The 19,754-nt window shown below is 47.6% G+C and overlaps 9 protein-coding genes and 1 non-coding gene across 11 annotated transcripts; 5 read left to right on the top strand and 5 right to left on the bottom strand.

The window, feature by feature from the left end:
- Positions 1-202: 202 nt before the first annotated feature.
- FVEG_06433 (exocyst complex component EXO84) lies at positions 203-2,850 on the bottom strand. Its single transcript, XM_018894811.1, has 3 exons — positions 2,463-2,850; positions 915-2,407; positions 203-865 (listed from the first exon to the last, which is right to left on the bottom strand). The coding sequence occupies exons 1-3, from the start codon at positions 2,640-2,642 to the stop codon at positions 511-513; spliced, it is 2,028 nt and encodes a 675-aa protein (XP_018751945.1). The 5' UTR covers positions 2,643-2,850; the 3' UTR covers positions 203-510.
- Positions 2,851-3,178: 328 nt separating this feature from the next.
- FVEG_06434 (hypothetical protein) lies at positions 3,179-4,708 on the top strand. Of its 2 annotated transcripts, XM_018894812.1 has the most exons (4): positions 3,179-3,479; positions 3,595-3,840; positions 3,897-3,997; positions 4,053-4,708. In XM_018894812.1, the coding sequence occupies exons 1-4, from the start codon at positions 3,419-3,421 to the stop codon at positions 4,167-4,169; spliced, it is 525 nt and encodes a 174-aa protein (XP_018751946.1). In that variant the 5' UTR covers positions 3,179-3,418; the 3' UTR covers positions 4,170-4,708. The 2 variants fall into 2 exon arrangements, with proteins under 2 accessions (XP_018751946.1, XP_018751947.1); XM_018894813.1 differs by having other exon boundaries at positions 3,595-3,997; positions 4,053-4,648.
- Positions 4,709-4,721: 13 nt separating this feature from the next.
- FVEG_06435 (hypothetical protein) lies at positions 4,722-7,279 on the bottom strand. The gene is made up of 2 exons (XM_018894814.1): positions 7,110-7,279; positions 4,722-7,057 (listed from the first exon to the last, which is right to left on the bottom strand). The coding sequence occupies exons 1-2, from the start codon at positions 7,159-7,161 to the stop codon at positions 4,785-4,787; spliced, it is 2,325 nt and encodes a 774-aa protein (XP_018751948.1). The 5' UTR covers positions 7,162-7,279; the 3' UTR covers positions 4,722-4,784.
- A 124-nt stretch (positions 7,280-7,403) lies between these two features.
- On the bottom strand, positions 7,404-10,968 carry FVEG_15856 (hypothetical protein). Its single transcript, XM_018905083.1, has 4 exons — positions 8,850-10,968; positions 8,556-8,794; positions 7,796-8,508; positions 7,404-7,747 (listed from the first exon to the last, which is right to left on the bottom strand). The coding sequence occupies exons 1-4, from the start codon at positions 8,978-8,980 to the stop codon at positions 7,601-7,603; spliced, it is 1,230 nt and encodes a 409-aa protein (XP_018751949.1). The 5' UTR covers positions 8,981-10,968; the 3' UTR covers positions 7,404-7,600.
- Positions 9,451-10,945, top strand: FVEG_06438 (cysteine dioxygenase). Its single transcript, XM_018894815.1, has 3 exons — positions 9,451-10,221; positions 10,278-10,530; positions 10,589-10,945. The coding sequence occupies exons 1-3, from the start codon at positions 9,736-9,738 to the stop codon at positions 10,708-10,710; spliced, it is 861 nt and encodes a 286-aa protein (XP_018751950.1). The 5' UTR covers positions 9,451-9,735; the 3' UTR covers positions 10,711-10,945.
- Positions 10,969-12,226: 1,258 nt separating the features above from the next.
- Positions 12,227-13,559, top strand: FVEG_06439 (hypothetical protein; the record flags this gene model as incomplete). Its single annotated transcript, XM_018894816.1, has 3 exons — positions 12,227-12,518; positions 12,572-12,689; positions 12,742-13,559. The coding sequence occupies 3 exons, from the start codon at positions 12,227-12,229 to the stop codon at positions 13,334-13,336; spliced, it is 1,005 nt and encodes a 334-aa protein (XP_018751951.1). The 3' UTR covers positions 13,337-13,559.
- Positions 13,560-14,105: 546 nt separating this feature from the next.
- On the bottom strand, positions 14,106-14,896 carry FVEG_15857 (hypothetical protein; the record flags this gene model as incomplete). Its single annotated transcript, XM_018905084.1, has 4 exons — positions 14,106-14,295; positions 14,345-14,504; positions 14,561-14,756; positions 14,804-14,896. The coding sequence occupies 4 exons, from the start codon at positions 14,894-14,896 to the stop codon at positions 14,106-14,108; spliced, it is 639 nt and encodes a 212-aa protein (XP_018751952.1).
- A 2,220-nt stretch (positions 14,897-17,116) lies between these two features.
- On the top strand, positions 17,117-17,859 carry FVEG_06440 (hypothetical protein; the record flags this gene model as incomplete). Its single annotated transcript, XM_018894817.1, has 2 exons — positions 17,117-17,530; positions 17,848-17,859. 2 exons carry the CDS (start codon positions 17,117-17,119, stop codon positions 17,857-17,859), a joined length of 426 nt encoding a protein of 141 aa, XP_018751953.1.
- A 91-nt stretch (positions 17,860-17,950) lies between these two features.
- FVEG_15858 lies at positions 17,951-18,040 on the bottom strand. The gene has a single exon. It is a non-coding gene; the product is annotated as a tRNA-Glu (tRNA).
- A 105-nt stretch (positions 18,041-18,145) lies between these two features.
- FVEG_15859 (hypothetical protein) lies at positions 18,146-19,754 on the top strand. The gene is made up of 6 exons (XM_018905085.1): positions 18,146-18,434; positions 18,483-18,800; positions 18,858-19,131; positions 19,179-19,348; positions 19,409-19,635; positions 19,687-19,754. Exons 1-6 carry the CDS (start codon positions 18,154-18,156, stop codon positions 19,740-19,742), a joined length of 1,326 nt encoding a protein of 441 aa, XP_018751954.1. The 5' UTR covers positions 18,146-18,153; the 3' UTR covers positions 19,743-19,754.

Genomic DNA, 19,754 nt, shown 5'->3' on the forward strand with positions numbered 1-19,754 from the left:
GACAGCCTAGCACTAACACGCCAAGCTGGGGCACCGCCAGCGCAGTGTCAGTGTTTGCCCCTTCCACTGCCAGCCTTGGCTTTGCATACCATAGGTAACGCCTCATGTGGCGTAACGTATCTCTATAACAGGACTTCAACAGGTAATTCTATGGGACGATCGAAGAAAAAGAGACCATCGCGATCTTGTAACAATTTTGATTCCTATTTCTGAATGCGGCGCTTCAACACTGAATGACGGTGGTCATCAAGTCGCGGTACCTTGGCTGCAGCCCAAAGCTTGTCTGACGACGGGTGTGGCTTGACTTCTCTCTCTAATAACAGCTACATCAACATCACTTGGGCCTCATCTGATCATAACCAGCTTCGTTTCTTCGATAATTGCTACAATGGCACTCCAATTCCAGCCTGGGTATTGCCATACGAGTAATATGTGACGCTGATAAGGTAGCCAAAGGGTTACTGACGCCAACCAATCCATCCACCTCAACCGATACCTTAAACTTCCTGTTCATGACAACCCCAGTCCGACAGAAGCCTCCTTTTCCACACGCTCATAGTTCAACAAGTTCTTTCCGACCAAGTTCTCAAAGTCAAGGCCCACTTCCGATAACAGCTTAGAATGTTCCTTCGCCCTCTCCATGCACTGAGTCCAAACCTGTCCCCCAGGCTCCGTACTACTAAGTTGGCGTGCCAGGATGACGTTGAACGCATCTACTTCCTCCTTTGCCCATTTAACACATACACTCATCATGGGCGGTGGAAAGCAAGATTGGAAACACTGCACCGTGTTATGGATAACCATAAAGTACACAAACGAGAGTTCCCAGATATACAAATGCAAGTCTCCCTGGAAAATGCATTGCCTGATAACACGTTAGCTTGTCGTCTCATATAATTCACAACATCACTCACCTGGTTCGTTTATGGATAGTGCCACTTCTCGCCGCCAGATACGATTCTCGGGCGCTATCTTCAAATCCAAGTCTCGTCAACCAGCTGACATTCCGCCTTGTCTTTGTGTTGTTATCGTGCGTCAGTTCCAACTCACGAACAATCATGTCCGCCAATTTAGCACATCGTTCGCCAACCTTGAAGTTGATAAAGTCCTGAGCAATGGCATGGTTCTTTAGCCCACGAGCGATCGCCTTGAGCTTCTCGACACGAGCTACAGCGTCTTCGAATCGTTGCATCGCAATGTCTATGTCGAGGTCATCCATCTCGCTCTCAACCCAGCGCAAGTTCTGCTGTTTGCCGTCGACTTCAATGAGCATATCCTTGATGTCCGACAGCGTGGCTAGAAGCTCAGTCTTTTGAAGAAGACCGGGATCGCGAGAGGCGAAGTAGTTGATCGTTTCACGCGCCTTGTTGTTAGCCTCCATCTCCGATCGAAGGCCCTTGCGAAGCTGTTCTATAGCCTTGCGCACATTGAGGAGTAGCTGCTTCTTCTCGGGGTCCTGGGGTTTCTCCGTCCGATAGATGAAAGATTCCTGGCCAACACCCCGGACCATAATAGCATCTGCAAGCTTATTGCGTCCACTAGTCGAAGATTCTCCAGTACTGGACATGTCCACCACTTCGACATCTAATAGCGGCCAACAACGGTCGGCCACCAGCTTCATCATCGGCCCTCGTGCGTCTGAACCCGGCGCATCTGCTTTTCGCTTCTTACGCGATGCGATGAGGAGGTGATCATTAAGCAGAAAGATCTGCATCGCTCGGCGCGACTTGTATGTAGCATTATCAAGCTCAATCCAAGGCCCTGCGTCTTGGACAACATGACGTCCCGCCGCATTAGGGAGAAACTTTTGCGATCCTTCAACACCCTTGAACAGGGCCTGCATTTGTGAGTTCCACATGGCGCTTCTATCGGCAATAGAGGTGCGCCTGTCTCTTCTGCTGCTGATACCAGGAGCGCTTACGAGATCCCCTGGCATTGAATCATCATTCTTGGCAGCGGCAGCTCTCATAGCTGTAGTGTTGACTTTGAGCTCTGACATGAAGTTCTTGAGATTCCTCATCTCGCTCTTTAGCTTTTCCGCTTCCTTGCTGATTTTGATAAACTGTGTTCTGTTTTGCATAACGCTCTGTTGTAGATCCATTCCCACTCGCGTCTTGACTTTTCGCAACGAATCTTCGAATTCGCGGATTTGGTCTTCGGTTGCATCGCTTAAGGCAGCCTGAACGTAACGGTCTGGCTTCAGCTTCGGATCTCGCAGACCCTTAATATCGACAACTGGAGCAACGCCAGGTCCCGCACGCGAGGGAGGCTTTCTGATGGCGGCAGCAGTCGGAGGCTCGTAATTGCCAAGCGAGGGCATCTGCGGCATTGGAGGTGCGGCGCCATTGGGACCTGAGGGCGGTTGATTAAATCGAGTCGAGTATCGTCGTTTCACAAGATCCGAGGTCTGTTAGACGATGTGAGTATAGAGACACTGGAGACAGCCTCTCAAGGAGACTTACCTTTCCACCAGCCATCGGGGGAGGACGCGGGCGAGGACGAGCTTGGCCCGGGTCGCCTGGAGGAGGCGGTCTGTTTGTATCATCTTGAGAAATCGGACCTGAGATCTGGCGAGGAGCACTGATAGTTGGCCTCTTCTTTCTCTTGCCGCTGCGGAGGGATATCTTATTGCGGTCCTCCATCTTGGGCAAGTGTTGTAAGTACAATGGCGACTCGACAGCTTCGAGCTTGGTAAGTAAAAAGACGGTATCAAGCTGGAATTACAAAGTAGCAGGATAAGCGAGTGGTGGTGTCTTGAGCAAGGTCTAAAATGCTTGTCTGGCTTTTTGCGCCAGCAGACAGGTGGTCTATTCCATGAGCTGTACGTGTAATCGTCAGGCCTCTCTTTAGTGAAGCAGTTACCTTCGGAATGGAAGTCCAGTGCATCAGGAGGTGGGGGTACGTACCGAACAAGCCCAGCCTCAGCTGGTTACGTGGGTTTCATTGACAGCATCGATGAGACAGACCTTGCCCAAAATACTCTACAGCATATAGATTCTCTTATAACAAAAAATTGAAGAAAGTTATGCTTCTATATAGAGCAATAAAACCACCATAATGATTGTTTTTACTTGCCTACTCTCACAATTACCTACCGTTTCTGGAGATCCAGCTTTCTGCCCAGCTTCAACATCGGACCCAAATAGGCTTAGCGCCACATCATGTGCTTGCTCCGGTTCTAAAAAATTGGTTTATCGCGACGACTAAAGCTTGCCGCTCCCGACGCTCAACCAGAGAATAAACCCGACCTCGAGCATTGACGACATAGTATCTTCCGTCTCTTGGTCGCCGACGTCGCCAAGCAACATCTCGAGCCCTGGAATTACTCCTTGTAATTGATTCGGTTGGAATAAATCCGGTCTTTTGCTTATTACGATCCAAGCTATAAACCTCCTCACCTACATCATCAATCTCCAAAATGGTGCAGCCCACCACTCTCGTAACGGCATCCGTTGCTACCGCCGCCGCCGCCATTGTCGGTAAGACCTCGCCATTCATTCTCCTTCATGAGATTGCGTTATAGAACACAGTCAATCAGTCGCAGACCATCGAAGCTATGGTGCACAATAGCTAACGAAAATGCCCTCTGATCAGGTTACGCCATCTACTTTGACTACCAACGTCGAAACCAGGCCGAGTTCCGCCGAAACTTGAGGAGGAACGAGCGCAAGCAGGCCCGCGTCGCAAAGGAGGAGGCAGAGGCTTCTACCCAGCAACAACGTCAGAGCATTCGCATCAGAGTGGAGGAGGCCAAGGAGGAGGGGTTCCCTACTGGTGTTGAGGAGCGGGAAGCTTTCTTCAACGAGCAGGTCATGGCCGGAGAGATGCTCAGCCAAGATCGTAGGAATTACCCTGGCCTAGACATCACTAATAACTTGCTGACTGTTGTTCTGCAGCTTCCAAGGCTCTTGAGTCTGCTTTGGCCTTCTACAAGGGTCTCAAGGTCTACCCTGCCCCCGGTGACCTGATTCGAATTTACGACAGCACTGTTCCCAAGGTATGTTGGCGAGCACGAGCCTCGAAGTTGAGTTGTTTCGCTGACACCTGTGTAGCCCATATTAGACATCTTGGCTGAGATGATCGCATACGACTCATCTCTCGACATCCGAGCGCCCGCCGCTCCCGCAGGCATCAATCTCTCTGACATTCCTAACGTTGGTCTCGATTAAAGAGGGATGTCATCTGTCCGAGTTTCCTCTCCGCTCTTGGCACATATATACCCAGACGTTGGAAATGCTCTTGAATTTTAACACCCTTCCCCCCAAATCTGTACCATGAAAAGTCTGAACAACAGGCTTTCACAAAGAAATGTCTAATGGAGACCTGACGGCCTTCAATGTACCATAGTTCCGCTCTTCCAGCTTCCATAGAGCTTTGTGTAAACAAATGTACGTTGAAACGAATAGGTTTATGAACAAAAATTGCTGGCTGTATTTCAGAAGCACAATGCCTCATGAGGATGCCAACTATCGGGGGAAGGAAGCCACAGGATTTCTTAAGATACATACACCAAGACTATCCGTGATGAACAGGTTCGATACGGGCTTTGTTGTGGCCTGTGACGTAACAAACGACATGGCATTGGAGGCTAGTGACTAAGTAGCTATGTTATTATGTTTGCTGAATTACGAGTAGAATGGCTAACAGACCGAAGACTCCATATACTAACATGCGGCTGTGGGATGTCACTCAGGGCATCGAACTGTGGTAGACAAGTGAGTGCAAGAGATATGGCAGATGACAAGCTTAATTATCTTCTTTTTCTTTCCTCTACTTATGGACTATTAAGCCTCAATCTTCCGTCCCTTCCTATCTACTCTTTCATCCTCTGGGTTAAATCCGCCGTTACCCCAGTTCGCCCATTCTGGAGTTGGTGTTGCGTCCATGTAATCCTCAGGGGTCCAGCCACCTTCATCTGGAGGCCCTCTTGATTCGAGCAACTCAAAGAACTTCTTGTAATCGATCAAAGTGTGCCACTTGCCATCGACATAGAACCTCTCGCTAGCTAATAAGATACAACAGCTGTGGGCGTGCTCGGCAGCGATGCCGTACTTGAGTCCCTTTTCCTTCAACCTCTTCTCGAGCGCCTTAACAAAGTCGCAGACTTCCCAGTAAAAGGGGACATTGGACATGCTCAACCCAGCATTGGAAGATGTCGATGTGCCACAGTATGTGACACCCTTGACCTCAACAAAACAGGGCAGACCTTGTTCCACAAGTCTTGCGTAACCCTCAGCTTCTTCCTCGACATTGAAGCCCTTGACGAGTGTCAATCGGAAGACAGTACGATGGTGGAAGCGCTTCTCGCGAAGGATGTCAAGACATCGGTTGAATCGCTCCCAGAAGTCTCGGTGGAGAGGTCTGTCAATCTTCCGTAACGACTCCTTATCAGCTGCATCAATTGATACATAAAGTTGAGTCACAACCTTGAGAGCAGCCAATTGATCGGGGTGCTGAGCGTTACACACAAGGAACGAGGATATACGTTCAGCGTGCAGCATACCGAGGAATTCGTTGATATAGGGGTAAAAGATTGGCTCTCCAACGAGCGACAAGGCGCAGTGCTTGATCTGCATAGCTTCGGCAAATCGCTCCGCTCGCACACCAGGAACACCGCGCAACATCTTGATCTTTTGATAGTGGTTCTTTTTGACTCCTTCGAAGATCAATTCGGGAGGATCAACGACCCAACGCCACGTTGTTCCAACGGGATTTGTGCCGTGACGCCAACAGAAAACGCATTTATTCGAGCAAGACAGTGAAGGGGTCGTTTCCATGCACAAGTGGCTCTTGATTCCGTAGAAAGAGTACTTATAACATGAGCCTCTTCCGCGGAGAGCCGACTTTGTCCACCGGCATGTCTTGACTCCGGAATGAGATCCCACGATTGCATAACCTTGCTTAGTGAGAGCTTTGTATGTCGGTGATTCCTTTGCGACCATTTCCTTGGGGCCTTGAGGGACAGTCTTCTTTGTAGAGGAGCCATAAGTGGTGAAATCAACAGCGAGAGGTGCTTTTTGAGTTGTCGAGCCGTCGTCTTTCTTGATCATGCGTCCCAGGTCTTCAACATCATCCAGATCTCTTGCACCCTTCGACTTTTTCTTGGGTTCTTCATCATCAAAGACAACTTCGCCATCATCTTCGTCCTCTGCGATATCTTCAACATCGCTTTCCTCGGCTGCTCCGCTACCAGGAACTCCTTCGCCTAGGCTTCCAGTACGTGCGACATGCTCAATGACCTCTTGCACACCCTTACTCCATTCTTGTAAGCGCTCTTCGTGATCACTTTTCATGTCACCCATTCCAACTGGGTACGCTCTCTTTCTAGCAGTAAGCTTAGCCATCCACTTGTCGACTTCCATAGCCTGAAAACAGAAACCGTCTGCTTCTGTGGGCCAGTTTTCACTGTCGCCAAAACCGAACACTGAATAACCGAGAATACCCGACAGAGGAGCGGTGTCTACTCGGAAGTCATGATGGGTTTCTTGGAGGTGTTCAAGGAATGTGTCGTTGATGGTATCGATGTTGTAGCTAGGAATCAGGAACAGGTAGAACAGATCGGCGTCACCGTGGCCCTTGTACGGCGCAAGGAAATAATCATCGAAATCAATTTCGGTGAGGTCTCGAAGTTCGGGCTTGAGAAATTGACGACTGGATAGCTTGGATAATTCATCCAACTTTCCACAGAAATCCTCGATGTACGCCTCGGCAATCTTAGCTGTCTTGGTAGTAATGGAGGAGAAAAAAACCAGAGGTGCGACAGGTCGGGTGCTATCCTTCTCTTCTTCCTTGTTCTTCGATGGCTTCCTTGCTATTCCACCCTTGATCCTTCGAGGGCCCTGGGACTTGACATTCTTTTTCTCTTCGACTGGCTCGATGGTGGGGGTCTTTTCTTCGACGACAACCTTGGGCTTGGCAGGCTCTTCGTAAACCTTCTTGAACGCAACTATTTCCGCTTTTTGGCCATTGATGTGGAAGTACGTCCGAATCGCGACAAGGATAACACAGAGAGTCAGGAGAATTGGAGTTCGGTGAAGATGCCAGACATCAACCAGATCTGTAAGAGTCAGCGGCAAGATTTGCGACCATGGGAAAACGACGAGACTCACCATCGACAAAGGAGTCGAGCCGCGAAGGCGATGAGTAATTAGCCCAGTCCATTGTGACAATCTGCCGACTGCCCGACTAACCCTTGGAATCTGCGATGGGAATAATTTGGGAAGAACAAACACACACAAATAATTGAAGAGACATCTGGGGAAAAGCAAATGCCCCGCCTCTGGAATCGAGAATTTTAGTGGAGCTTTGCGCTATCGTCACGCAACACCAATTGAGGGGCAGCGATTAGATAGCAGCTTATACTGTACGATCTGGAACAGAATGGCCGGCCAGGTTTCGATGAATGTCAAAAGAAGATAAAAGGAATAATATAACTATTTTGTTCTATATATAATTGATGTCAGAATTCTGGACAATTAAGTCGTGAGTTCATTCCCCTTGAGGATTGAACATTATTTTGGTGTGTATCATGAAAGACCCCGTTGTCTATCAATTTATTGTACATAGTCAAGCTGTTAGATGCAAGAAAGACGAAGGTCACCTAGACTCTTCTGTCTGAGCCTGCAGCTTGAGACTTGTCACGAAGATCCTTTAAGCAAGGTGCGTGAAACATTTCACCTGTGATAGCAAGCTTGGCGGTTCGAGTCGCAACCACAATCCACAGCAATATCACAGAGAGGGCTATCATCTATCGTCATGTTAGTAGTTGATAAGTAAGGCATGTCCAGTTCCTTACCGCCGTGGAAACTCTGAAGTATTCGCTATCAAGGTTTTCTGCCAGTAAGTTCGAGCAGGTTGCTAACACACCGAGTGGGAAAGTAAACCCCCAGAAACCAATACTGAACGACGGGGGTTTTGTAGCAATGCTGATGAGGGCGAAAGCCAGCCATACCAGAGCGAAACCGTACATGATGAGGGCGAGGAATACCCCAAGGACATAGAGTACCTCACCAGCTCGAACTGCAACATCACCGAAAGCATTGGTCTTGGGAAGCACCTGCATAGCAACTTTGCCAAGCTGCTGAATGCCGAAAGCTCCCTGGCCAAGCGGTCCTATTGGGAGAAAAGACGACGTTATCACCTCTTTCGGAGGAAGCGAGTGAATGGTCAGCCGATGGAAGTATAACGCTAAGACACAGGCCGAGAACAACTCGCCGATACCCCAGAGAACATATGAGGCCACCAGAGTTGTTAGCGCATGGTGGTGATTGGGAAGAGCCTCTGCGACGATTCCTCCCGTGGCAGCCGCAACCACTGCTGGAACGATGGGTAACAAGAGTGCAGCTGTTATGTTTTCGAGGCCAGGGCGATGGCGGTGCATGACGATAAAGGGCATCGTGATGCAAGTGGCAATGGAGAGCCAAACATCAACCCACCAGAATGCCCACGCTAGATATATTACCCATTCTCCCCATGGCTGTAAGCAGAACACCATCATGTTGATGATAGCTATCAAAACGTCAGCATCCACATAGACTGGGGAACGTGTTGCTCACTTGCAAAGGCCATGGGCATGCATCCTAGGAACAGACTCTGGCCAGCATGGGCAAGCATCGCCGACCAGATCTCTGGGTACAACACATAGCGTGCAAGGCTTATACCAAGGAAGACAATAAACAGAACAACGTTAAGCGCGAAGAACATGTAAGAGATATACTGAAGCCATATTGCTTGGTAAGGAAAGTTATGAAGCAATATGGCAACGATACCAGTACCCATACAAACGGCGAACCATCTGTTGCTGATGTCAGTGTCCGTCCAACCCTTGTCAAGATGAATTCATGACTTACGATGGTGTGAAATTGCGTACAAGTCTCCTCCAGCCAGTATTCTCCTTGCATGGCAGAGTCGATTCGCAAGGCTTAGGAGTAGAGCCGCTACATACCGCGCCGTTCGGAGTTGAAGTGGTACAGTCAGACATATTGCCGGCTCTTGAGGATTCAAGGGTGTCTGATGTTACGTGAGCTGCTGGTCGCTGGGTGTGACGATGCAAAGCTAAAGTTTCCGGCTCACAAGCCAATCAGAGTGGACGGTAAATCGCTAGAGCCGCTAATATGGCACAAATCTGAGAACCCAATAGGATGTAAATTGTTTTTATCGAAAGGAAATAAGTTTTAATATGGGAATAAGCTGAGAAGGAACATCGTTTTTCTTGCTTTTTCTACCTTGACGAAGCCGTCACAGCCGTGGCGATGATGGATTTGTTCATAGTCACCGAGAACCGCTAATCCCGCCCAAAAGAACTCCAAGCTGCCAAGTTACTAACGTTAAATGGGTCCACATGTGGCTCAAGTCGGCGATAGCGGGTGTCGCAATAATGCGAATTTGAGTCCCCGAGAAAAAAAGTAAGTATTAGTTTACACATAAACTGGCTTGTCGAGAAGTCCCCATAAACCATTCGCTCTCACGTAATTGTGATTTCTCCCATCGCATCTTCAGACTCGTAACAAGTGACCTCTGTGTTATACAGACAAAGCGGTATCTAGCCCGTCAACCCGTATACCGCAAGGTACCTCAGTACATTGTTGGACTCCTGGGGGTTCGTTAGCGTTGCCGCATCCAACCAGAACCTTCAAATCGGTTCACAGGACCAGCGCTGCTGTGTCGTTCGCCGACTGAACCTGTCTGTGCCGCCCCGAGATATGATGTCGGTTGCAATCTACGACCCACAGCAAGATGTCGGTGACACTATCTGCCGGCTTGTCAGTATCGGATCTGACCGATAAGAATAAGGAAGGGGATGGCCATGTAGTGTTGACCCCGCCCCTTATCCCAGAGTCTTTGTTGTCCTCTTCTCAGATACCATATATTCAAGAGGTAGAACATCAATATCATCGTAAACAACCAAGCACCATCAACAGCATAGCAAACATGGCCATCGGTATCTTCACCAAACCCTCTGCACTTGGCGTCAGCCACAGCACAATCCCCAACGTGGGTCCCTGCCAGCAAAATCGTTTCGACGAACTCGTGATGCGACTCAAGGATGCCCTTGGTCCATCATCGGGATTGACTTCTGATGATGTTGACGTTGACTTCCTTCAACAACTGATGGAAGGATATGACGGATCTGACAACATGTGGAAGCCTTATGCCTTCGGTGATCGCAGTAGGGGATATACCCGTAATCTCGTTGACGAAGGTAACGGCAAGAGTAATTTGGTAAGCTTGCTAGAGTCGACTTTGACCCTTCCGAACCGTGACTGACTCCTTGATAGCTTGTTCTCGTATGGTCTCCTGGAAAGGGGTCCCCTATCCACGACCACGGCAACGCCCACTGCTTGATGAAGATTCTGAAGGGCAACCTCACCGAGACTCGATACGCATTTCCGAACGAGGATGAACAAGCTAAACCAATGGATATCATTGGGGAAAGAACATATAAGGAAAACTCCGTCGCATATATGGCAGACGAACTAGGTCTGCATCGTGTATCCAACAGGGGCAGCGACTTTGCTGTATCCCTCCACTGTAGGCAATTCCCTGAATCCACGACACTTGTCACAGAAACTAACCTGCAACTTTGCAGTGTACACTCCCCCCAATGTAGCTAAAAAAGGATGTCATGTCTTTGACGAGAAGACAGGACGGAAGAGCCACGTGCCAGGTTGTCACTACTACTCGGCTTATGGGCGGCTGCTGAAGGAGTAGTTGACGCAGGAAAGGCCATGATAGCCACGATTTGATGAGATATGACCTTGTTGTAATTAGCGCCGCAAGTATTGAGAGCTCTCCTTTTAATCGGAATGGCCAGATTGTTTTTGATGGCAGATGATGGGAGTGGATGTTGGACGGGGGATGATCTCAGTAGCTATAGCAAGTATGCACTTTGATACTAGCATAGAATGAACCGATCTGATCGAATGAGACCCGCATTGTACACGAAGACGTGCGAAGAATGAATAATGAGGTGAAAGAGGAGAATCGACTGACTGCTGCTCGTCGTCTTCTTCATCCCTCATCGCCGTTAAGCACGCAATCCAAGCTTTGCCCAAAATGGGAATGGGTGCGATAAGCACTGTGATACACTGTATTTGCAATCGACCGACCCGGCCGATAACCGTCGATGATGATATTAGAAGTGAAGACAATATGGCAAAGAAATAATTATAGACTATGTGGACTTGGTTTCAAATGCTACAGTAAATAGGTCAACATGTTCTTGACGTCTTGCTGAGAGAAAGAAGTTGTTTTGTCTACACCGATAACCGAGTCTAAATCGTGACTCCGTCGCGCGATTGTATCAGTAAACCCCGACTACCTCGCCTCATGTTTCCAATGGTAAGCTGGTTGTGCGAGTTGTTTGACCAATTACGATGTATCTCTAGAACCCCAATTCTATTATGGTAGTCTTATAGAGGCTATGCTTTCATTATTCAGTTGCCTTTGTTATCAGCAACATGCTATTCGTCCCTCTGAGCTCGTAACTTCCGATGCCCTACAGAGAGCTGCGATATAGGTACTCTGAGACCACGGAAGTTAGCGGTGTTGTATGTTGAATATCGCAGCGCCTAAATAAGACGTTTGATCTGAGATCGAGTTGTCTATTTTGTTCGCTGATATTTGTTCTAAGTTCTTTGTGGCGGAGGCTGAGCAATCGTGATCTCACCATTTGGTATCAGCATCACAGTCTCATGCTGTCGCCCGACTCGAGCGCAAATACATCAATCGGAACTGCCTAACTCGTCTTGATCATCGAACTTCCCCAGCTTGCAATATTTCTCCATGGGTTTTAAGCTTATTGAAAATCGCATCTTCGCCCCTCATTCGTTTATGCGCCGCCTGTTCACTGGAGCGCTTCAACGACTATCTAAGTGACATGGGTATTATGAGCCGGGACCGAAAGATCGACATTGGAAACAATGGCTTCCCGTTTTCTACCCGAGGCATCATTTGAGAGGAATTTAACATGATTTGCACGGATCGATTGAATACGCGGGTGGCCTGCATGAGGTTGGTTATCTGATTGATCATAGTCATCGGGACTCGTGAAGGGACCTTTGAGATGTGGAGGATCGTCCCAGCTACGCATGAACAAATTATATAAAGACAGTCACTTTCCATGTATCCTGATTTTACAGACGACAAGATATAAGACCTGTTCTGACTTACAAAGGGTCGAGTATATTTAATCTAAACCTACTCATCGTCTTAAGACACGTCCAATATGCGTGTCGTTACGCTCCTCGCAACGGCACTCTCAGCATCTTTTGCTGAAGCCACTCCTGCCGACAATACAAGATTTGCGGACAGCAAATATGCCGGCTACCTTATCTCTACCTTTAGTGACCCGACCCCTCAAGTTCAATGGTATCTGTCAGATGGCAACTCGGCTTCAAGCTTTAACTTCCTCAACGGAGGAAAGCCTGTCTTGAAATCAAATGTTGGAACCAGGGGCGTCAGGGACGTCTTTCTCACGACCAATACTGCCAGATCCGAGTACTTTACTATTGCCACTGGTAGGTTACTGAAACACTTTCAGTAGGCACATTACTAACAGGCTATGCCAAAGATCTGGACATTAATGCCCCAGGATTCTCATGGGATCTTGTCACACGCAACGGAAGCCGGGGTCTTGTTGTGTGGTCTTCGAAAGACCTCATCAATTGGTCCAAGCCTTCACTCAGAATGTAAGATGCAAGAGGCTTCGTTCACACGCGAGATCCCACTAACTCTGAACAGTGTAGAGTCAGACACGGCTGGCATGGCCTGGGCACCTTCTGTAGTCTGGGATGATCCTTCAAGCCAGTACTATGTCTTTTGGGCAGCCAGGCACTACGCAGCTTCTGACACGGAGCATAAAGGCACCGCAACTCTCGATCGCATTCGCTATGCCACGACCAAAGACTTCAAGACTTTCAGCGCACCGAAGGATTACCATGCCCCCGCGGACACTGGCCTCATCGATCAGGAGTTTCTGTCCCTAGGCAAACCGGGGCATTTCGCACGTTTCCTCAAGAACGAGACCGTTAACAAGGTGTATCAGGAGACCACAACAACCGGTCTTTTTGGAACTTGGACCCGTGTTCCAGGCTACGTCCGACCCGAATCGCCTCTTGAAGGCCCATGCGCATTTGCTGATCTTCGCACATCTGGACTATATCATCTTCTGCTCGATGATTACACTCAGTATATCCCTTTCCAGACTTCCAACATTCTGTCTCCGAACTGGGAGAAGTCAGACTTTCCCAACTTTCCCAAAGGACTGAAGCATGGCTCCGTGACGCCCCTTACGAAGAAGGAGTATGACGCTGTAGCTGCTAAGTTCGGCAAATAAGCTCCTTCCATTGGCTTTTCGAGATCGCCGCAATTGAGGTAACAGTGGATCATCTTGTTCGTCTTATGAAGCTGTCTCGTAGACTTGACAGATCAGAGTATCAGACAAGAGAACTGAGCCTGGAACAGGTAGTCAAATGGGGATAATATTAATTCATGCTAAAAACTATAATGTCGATGTCTGTATAAGTTGCGCCAACCATAAATCCCTATCTATTGCCTCCTCATCTGACTCTGCTCTGGGTCCAAGCTTTACAGTCTCAACCAGAAACAATCTATCATTGTTGCACATTCCATTCCTCGATATATCATCTCTGTGAGACAAATACAGCTTTCCTAACTTAACTCGCAAGATGTAATTGTGTCTAGGGCCATGGGGATGCGATTTGCTCGCCACCTGAGTTAGCGAAGAGGCAGAACACTGAAGCACGATGATGCGATTGTGTTCTATTGGGTACCTGGCTGAAATATACCCTATAAGTACTTAGAAACAGCCCAGGATCCGAGAGAGGTATTGTAGGAGGTAGAGGGCAGCGATTTCGAGTACGAAAAATGCGTTTCGCTTTAGTCAAGTACGAGACCCTGCACCAAGTATCGAGCGCAGATAGCGAAGCTGGGACGATGATGTTCTATTATCCCCTCAACCGGCTAGGCGATCATTAGTTCGAGAATTGGAGGAATCGAGCGCCTTTCTCTCTTTACGAGCTTGAAACCAAGCAGAAGTATCTCCCATTGGGATTGGAAATGGTAGTACGTCTTGGAAATGGTAGTCAGTCTTGGCAAAGGGAATTAGCAACAGTGTAAAAGCCGAGCAGACCTGCGATGAAACCAAACACTCCAGCAGCGTGCATCAACGCCTTGCTTTGTGCAGCATTGCCATCCGCGGAAGCAAAGTATGAAGAGGCGTCAAATATAAGACATAACTCAATGCAAATAAAAATGCAGATATAAGCAAGATTGCTGGGGGGCAATTAGCAGGAGAGTATGAGGCCAGGATAGGCAGACATACAGCTGGATTGAAGCGATGAGAAAGAAGACGTTAAACACTGCCCATATCAACACAAAGAACCCAAGTGCGTTTTTGTATTGAGATGTGTCGACTCCTCCGTAAGCGTCAACGATACCCCATGAGGGGAGTAGTGTTGCACCGTAGCCTCCATAAAAGAGAGCTTGACTAGGTTAGTATTACCTCACTAACGCCTTGGAGATATGGCTTCCAGCTCACCAAAGGCTGTTAGAACAGTATATGAGAAGGTATCTCCCTTGAGCATTGACCATTGAGCAGAGATAAGCAACCCAATACAGGCAACAAAACACAGGTCTCCGATAAATTGAGTCTGCAAGGAGACGCCTCGGAACTCCATCATTGCCAACGAAACTGACAACAAGGTTGTAGCAAAGCCGCCCATGGCAAGAGGAGCCTGATCTTTGTTAGCTGTCTGCATGACCCAGCGCCAATATGCCATACCGGATTGCCTATCCTGTCCCCCAATGGCTTATAGTGCTCGGAGTTGAGAATCTTCTCATTGTGTTTCGTGGAGGATACTGAGTGTGCAGTCATGGTTGAGATTTGGACGTCGATCGAATAATCCTGTTCGATATCTCACTGCATATATTCGAGTTACTATAAGCAGAAGAAAAACAGCTTGGCGACGATCAGGTGGAATCGAATGTCAATGCCAACAGCTTGTATGAACGAAACAAGTGAGTTTGGAAGATGTGGCCAATATAAAGGTCAAAGGGGGAACAGTTTGCAGGATGAAGCCGGTCTGTTATATATAAGCAAGGAAGCCTCTTGCATTGACCCTTGTGTCTCACGGAGTGGCCCTCGGGATAAGTAGGCCAGGCTATCCAAGGTTAATGGATCCTGTGGGGTAATCTTTGAGCTAATCTAGTCTAGAACATGAGGGTATCACAGACTCGAGAGCCACTAGGTAGGCTGTGGAACGTTCGTGGTACACGGCAGATTATTTGAGGCTCTTCGTAAGGCTATGACAATGAGTCGCATTCTGAATAGACTGATTAAGGATTTCGTAGCCTCAAGGAACGTCCACGCTTAAGTATTGATACGGTATCAAGAACTTTTTCGCTTTTCATTGACTGAAAGTCATGCTTCGTATGCTTGCACCTCATTCCTTCAGGTCAAATCTTGACACCCTAAAAGATCCGCACTCTAGCTTAGTCCTATGAACGCACGAACCGAGGATGGAATCGGTATCAGCTTAATGACACACAGAAACGACCAGTGATGCGGCTGCTATCGGAATTCCGGAATCGCGATATAATTCATACGTGTGAGTCTGACTTACAAAACATCCGAACTCGGCTTCCATACGCTAGTGGTTGGTTGCTGGCCCCAGATTCCGGAACAATTATGCGACGGATAGGCTTGTTTTAGTGACGTCCATAGGGATTGGATCAATCTACTACGTAAAATGGTATCAACCTAGTCCCACTAGGAGCATATGGCTCAGTCTGGAATCGGGTTGCCCCAGACTTTGTATTCTTCTCTGGCCGGGATAAACCGCTATTATGGGGAAAATTAAGGTGGTCGTTGTTTTAGCCTTTTTCAACGAGTTGTCGGCTAAACTTTCCAAAACGAGCGATACAAAGTATGAGAACCAATATGTGGTTTAATATCTATAATCAATGAATGACGTTAAAAGCTCAAGATACTCTGATACTGTATCGATATGTCTAGTTCGAAGCCACTTGGGCCACTGGGCAACTATCGAGTGTCTAAGCCAAGGACGCAAATGTCCCGTTTCCAGCAATCACCGTAACTTAACACGAAAAAATCATAATATGCTAAGGCAAACAAAGTATTAAGCTTATAAGCCACAGACTCGATGAGTCTGGATTCTTCATTAACAAAAGAACAAGCTGGTCGAGCAGACAAGGACATAAACAGTCAGACCAAACTTCAAGGAAGAGTAGCTTTAACTATAAAAGTATCCGAATCTAGGAAAATCTTCAGTTAAACCATGAACTAGTATGAAATCAACACTTTGTCACAGTTCTCACAGCCAGTACCTGCCATCACAGCCTTGCTGAACGCCTTGCGCTTTACATATGAGCCTAAAAATCTAGAACAATGACTTTAGAAGCACTGGTATGGCATAGCCTCAGCCCATAATGTTCTAGACCTGCACCTATTGGTTGGGATTCAGCCTCAAGCCACAAGTCTAACGGCCTCCGATCAATGATCAGTTAGAAAGAGGAGCTCCATTCTTAAGCTACGTCATTCTTTAAACTAATAAGAACGTTTCAGTCGCATCGAAATATAGGTGATATCGCTTTTCAAAGATCATCACTATACAGTACCTCCTTTCTCCCCTCTATTATACTTATCCATGTCAGCAACAACGAGCACACAATATGAACAAAAAGTCAGCCTTGATCTATATACGCGCTTTAAATCTCGACCATGAGCCTAACAAGGCAATTTGCCTTGGCCACATTTGGAAACACCCAATGGATCCTGGCTCGTTCTGTGGTCCGCCCCTCCCCATTCCCGAAGATATGGAGACGAACCATACCTTCAAAGCCCCTTGGTCTATCGGCAAAGGCAGAGCAAATAGTGGCTCATTGGGGATCTGAGCCAATTTCCTCCAGGCTGTAGGAGTTACAGCAGAATCCAATTTCGACTGGATCAACGCCAAGGATGTGTCTCATACATGCGAGAGACTGGATACGTACTCCATAGAGCCAACGGACGATTATGTCAAGAGAGCGTCAAAGCCGTTGATGTTGAGGTTGTCGAGCGCAGAGAACGTCTATTATGGCGACAGGCGTTAAGATAGCACGTGGTGCAGTTGGCTCTATCTCCTCCTCAAGGCGTGTTGGGGGCGGTGCAAGACCTGGGTTTGGTGGTGAAAGTTTAGGTGTGCCATTCGATGGCGGACCGCAGTTCAACATATCCAGGGATATGTACGACGAAGAGACATATGGTATATCATCAGATTTTGTCTTCGCATATCGTGTCCGCCGGATCATGTATCCTAGAGGAGGCTGGGAATCGACGCACGCGGGATCCAGTATTGCGAATTATGGACAACATGAAGCAGACGTAGGAGTGTCTGTTCCGATTGGATTGAGGGCTTCGCTTTTCAAGTCGAGGCTCGAGTTTTCTGAGGGCGAGAAGGCTGAGATACTAGGCCCTCTGCTGGTCGGTTACCCATCGACATGGCAAAAAGTATGCGAGAGAGAGGGCAAAGGCAGTGTGCAAGACGGAAGAGCCAAACACGAAGTTGTAGTGTCTCCGGAAGTTGGCCACTTTTCTGTGTTTTCTGTGTCTTCAGGGGCAAGAGTTGACATTTCTTGAGAAATCCATAACCTTATACTTGGGGATGATCATTTCGCATTGGAGGAGTTCGGCCATCAGGCCAACTGAATACCTTTTGTTGATGACAGTTAGGTTGTGAAGACGGTCTGTTTATCTGTTTTCGCTCATGAACTTTACCAGTCCTTTTTATATATATTAAATCTCAAATAGTTATAACTTCTCAACAGCTAATAATATAAAGTCAATTAAAAAATAAAACCAGATTTATAGTGACATTAACTTAGAATATAAATGCAATCAATATATGCAAAAAGAGAAGATGTTAACAGTCTCCGGTACAGGGAATCGAACCCTGGGCTCCGCGGAACTGATCTCTCAGATTATGAGAGCGCGAAATGTTAGCCACTACACCATACCGGATTGACTTTTGGTTCGCAATTGAAAACTAGATCGGACCAGTGTCTATCCTCCGCCGATTTCCGACGGCTTGCGGGGTTTTTCTCTTCATCCTCACTATCACTTGTTGACTGATAATGACTGACAAAAGAACACGTGAGGACTCAGCAACTGGTTCAATTGGGGCTCAGGAATCAGTATCAGTTACTCCAGTCGAAAATGAACCCTCCAAGAAGCGACGTCGTCGGATTCTCTCTTGTGACGCCTGCCGCCGACTAAAATGCAGATGCGAGCTGGACTTTGGCTCCGACACTTGCTCAAGATGTCGAAACTTGAGAATACCCTGCCTTAGAAGCGATAGTTTGGATCAGTCATATGGAACACAAGAAACGGCCCATCAGCAAGATCTTGTGAAAAGGTACTAATGACTCTCAGTTCAGCCAAAATCTCTCCTAACCTTGGATAGTTTACATCAGAAGGTGCTCCACTTGGAAAGCTCTATGCAAGATATAAGAGCCCAGCTAGTCAAGCTACAATCAGGACGTGACTCAACGCAGCAAAGTGTCGTCGAGCAGAGTGCTTCTCCTCAAGCATCAACAAACAGTCGTGTGTTGATGGACGAGATCGAGCCCGCGGATCAACATGTTCATGCTGCTCCAGCTGAAGTTATCCGGCGTGTCGCCTGCCAGGTGACTGGCGACTTGAGAAGAGCTTTCCACACAAAAGAGGATGTTGTACGCATGGGTATGCTTAACGCCACAACTGCTGAGACCCTTGTCAAATCGTAAGAAGGTTCCCATCTCCCATCAAGGCTCAGAATCCTACTGATACCAGCCTAAAGCTTTATTCGACGACGTCGCCACGTTCTTTTTATAAATGACGAGAGCGATCTGGTAACCAGAGGTTCTTTGATCCAAACATCACCATTTCTCCATGCCGTATTGTGCTCGCACGAGATGAGGTTTACCCACACGAGCCAGACAGATGCCTTGAAGCACAGGCAAGTCTACGAGCATATGCGAAACATGCTTGGTCAGGTTGTGCTGGGTAGCCCTTTGCATCTTGAGGAAATTACCGGCGTTCTCATTTGTTCTCTTTTCGCCGGGTCACCATCGGTAATGCCTCCAGTGCGGTCTGAACGTATCTTTACTGATAGATCTAGTGCGAGGCTGAATATGTCGATAGCTGGCTTCTGAGTGGTATTTGTTCACAGCAGGCGATGCTATGCATTCAATTTTCAGATATTCATCAGCGAACCAATGCTGGGACTTCCACAAAGCTGGACCTTCGATCAATGAGAATCTGGGCAAACATATGCTTGAACCACCTGCAGTGAGTAAACCTTATAACTTTATTTATAGAAAGCCAAAAAGCCGATACTAAATTCAAAAGCTGGTCAGCTACTACAGGCAGACCATCCATATTACCTAGCTCGTACTTCAGCCAGTGCAGGAATCTTCTCAATTTCGAGCAGACCACAATGCGCGATGCGATGCTGCTTGCTGAAATTTCACTCTACTGTACACTCCAGAAAGAAGACTGCGTTAAGCCTACCTTCACAAATGATGGTTTCAGCTCCAAATTTGCAATTTGGAAGCAGCAATATGGATACCTCCTTGGTAAGCAATTCATGATATTCTACTAATACTCTGGGTGCTAATGGTTGTAAGATCTACCTACAGGTCTTATGCTGAAGTTCAGTTACTGTATGCCAACGTCATCCTAGCAAAACGAACTC

This window comes from Fusarium verticillioides, chromosome 2, assembly GCF_000149555.1.
Source record: "Fusarium verticillioides 7600 chromosome 2, whole genome shotgun sequence".
Lineage (NCBI taxonomy): Eukaryota > Fungi > Ascomycota > Sordariomycetes > Hypocreales > Nectriaceae > Fusarium > Fusarium verticillioides.

Bases quoted from the DNA above. Each gene is read 5' to 3' on its own strand.
- FVEG_06433 (XM_018894811.1), bottom strand. From the start codon at position 2,642: ATGGAGGACCGCAATAAGATATCCCTCCGCAGCGGCAAGAGAAAGAAG. The intron at 2,408-2,462 runs GTAAGTCTCCTT...ATCGTCTAACAG, and splicing joins CCCCGATGGCTGGTGGAAAG to ACCTCGGATCTTGTGAAACG. The intron at 866-914 runs GTGAGTGATGTT...ACGTGTTATCAG, and splicing joins ACTATCCATAAACGAACCAG to GCAATGCATTTTCCAGGGAG.
- FVEG_06434 (XM_018894812.1), top strand. From the start codon at position 3,419: ATGGTGCAGCCCACCACTCTCGTAACGGCATCCGTTGCTACCGCCGCC. The intron at 3,480-3,594 runs GTAAGACCTCGC...CCCTCTGATCAG, and splicing joins CGCCGCCGCCGCCATTGTCG to GTTACGCCATCTACTTTGAC. The intron at 3,841-3,896 runs GTAGGAATTACC...GTTGTTCTGCAG, and splicing joins AGAGATGCTCAGCCAAGATC to CTTCCAAGGCTCTTGAGTCT.
- FVEG_06435 (XM_018894814.1), bottom strand. From the start codon at position 7,161: ATGGACTGGGCTAATTACTCATCGCCTTCGCGGCTCGACTCCTTTGTC. The intron at 7,058-7,109 runs GTGAGTCTCGTC...TGACTCTTACAG, and splicing joins GCTCGACTCCTTTGTCGATG to ATCTGGTTGATGTCTGGCAT.
- FVEG_15856 (XM_018905083.1), bottom strand. From the start codon at position 8,980: ATGTCTGACTGTACCACTTCAACTCCGAACGGCGCGGTATGTAGCGGC. The intron at 8,795-8,849 runs GTAAGTCATGAA...CATCAGCAACAG, and splicing joins GTACGCAATTTCACACCATC to ATGGTTCGCCGTTTGTATGG. The intron at 7,748-7,795 runs GTAAGGAACTGG...ACATGACGATAG, and splicing joins ACTTCAGAGTTTCCACGGCG to ATGATAGCCCTCTCTGTGAT.
- FVEG_06438 (XM_018894815.1), top strand. From the start codon at position 9,736: ATGTCGGTGACACTATCTGCCGGCTTGTCAGTATCGGATCTGACCGAT. The intron at 10,222-10,277 runs GTAAGCTTGCTA...ACTCCTTGATAG, and splicing joins GTAACGGCAAGAGTAATTTG to CTTGTTCTCGTATGGTCTCC. The intron at 10,531-10,588 runs GTAGGCAATTCC...GCAACTTTGCAG, and splicing joins CTTTGCTGTATCCCTCCACT to TGTACACTCCCCCCAATGTA.
- FVEG_15859 (XM_018905085.1), top strand. From the start codon at position 18,154: ATGACTGACAAAAGAACACGTGAGGACTCAGCAACTGGTTCAATTGGG. The intron at 18,435-18,482 runs GTACTAATGACT...AACCTTGGATAG, and splicing joins CAGCAAGATCTTGTGAAAAG to TTTACATCAGAAGGTGCTCC. The intron at 18,801-18,857 runs GTAAGAAGGTTC...ACCAGCCTAAAG, and splicing joins GCTGAGACCCTTGTCAAATC to CTTTATTCGACGACGTCGCC.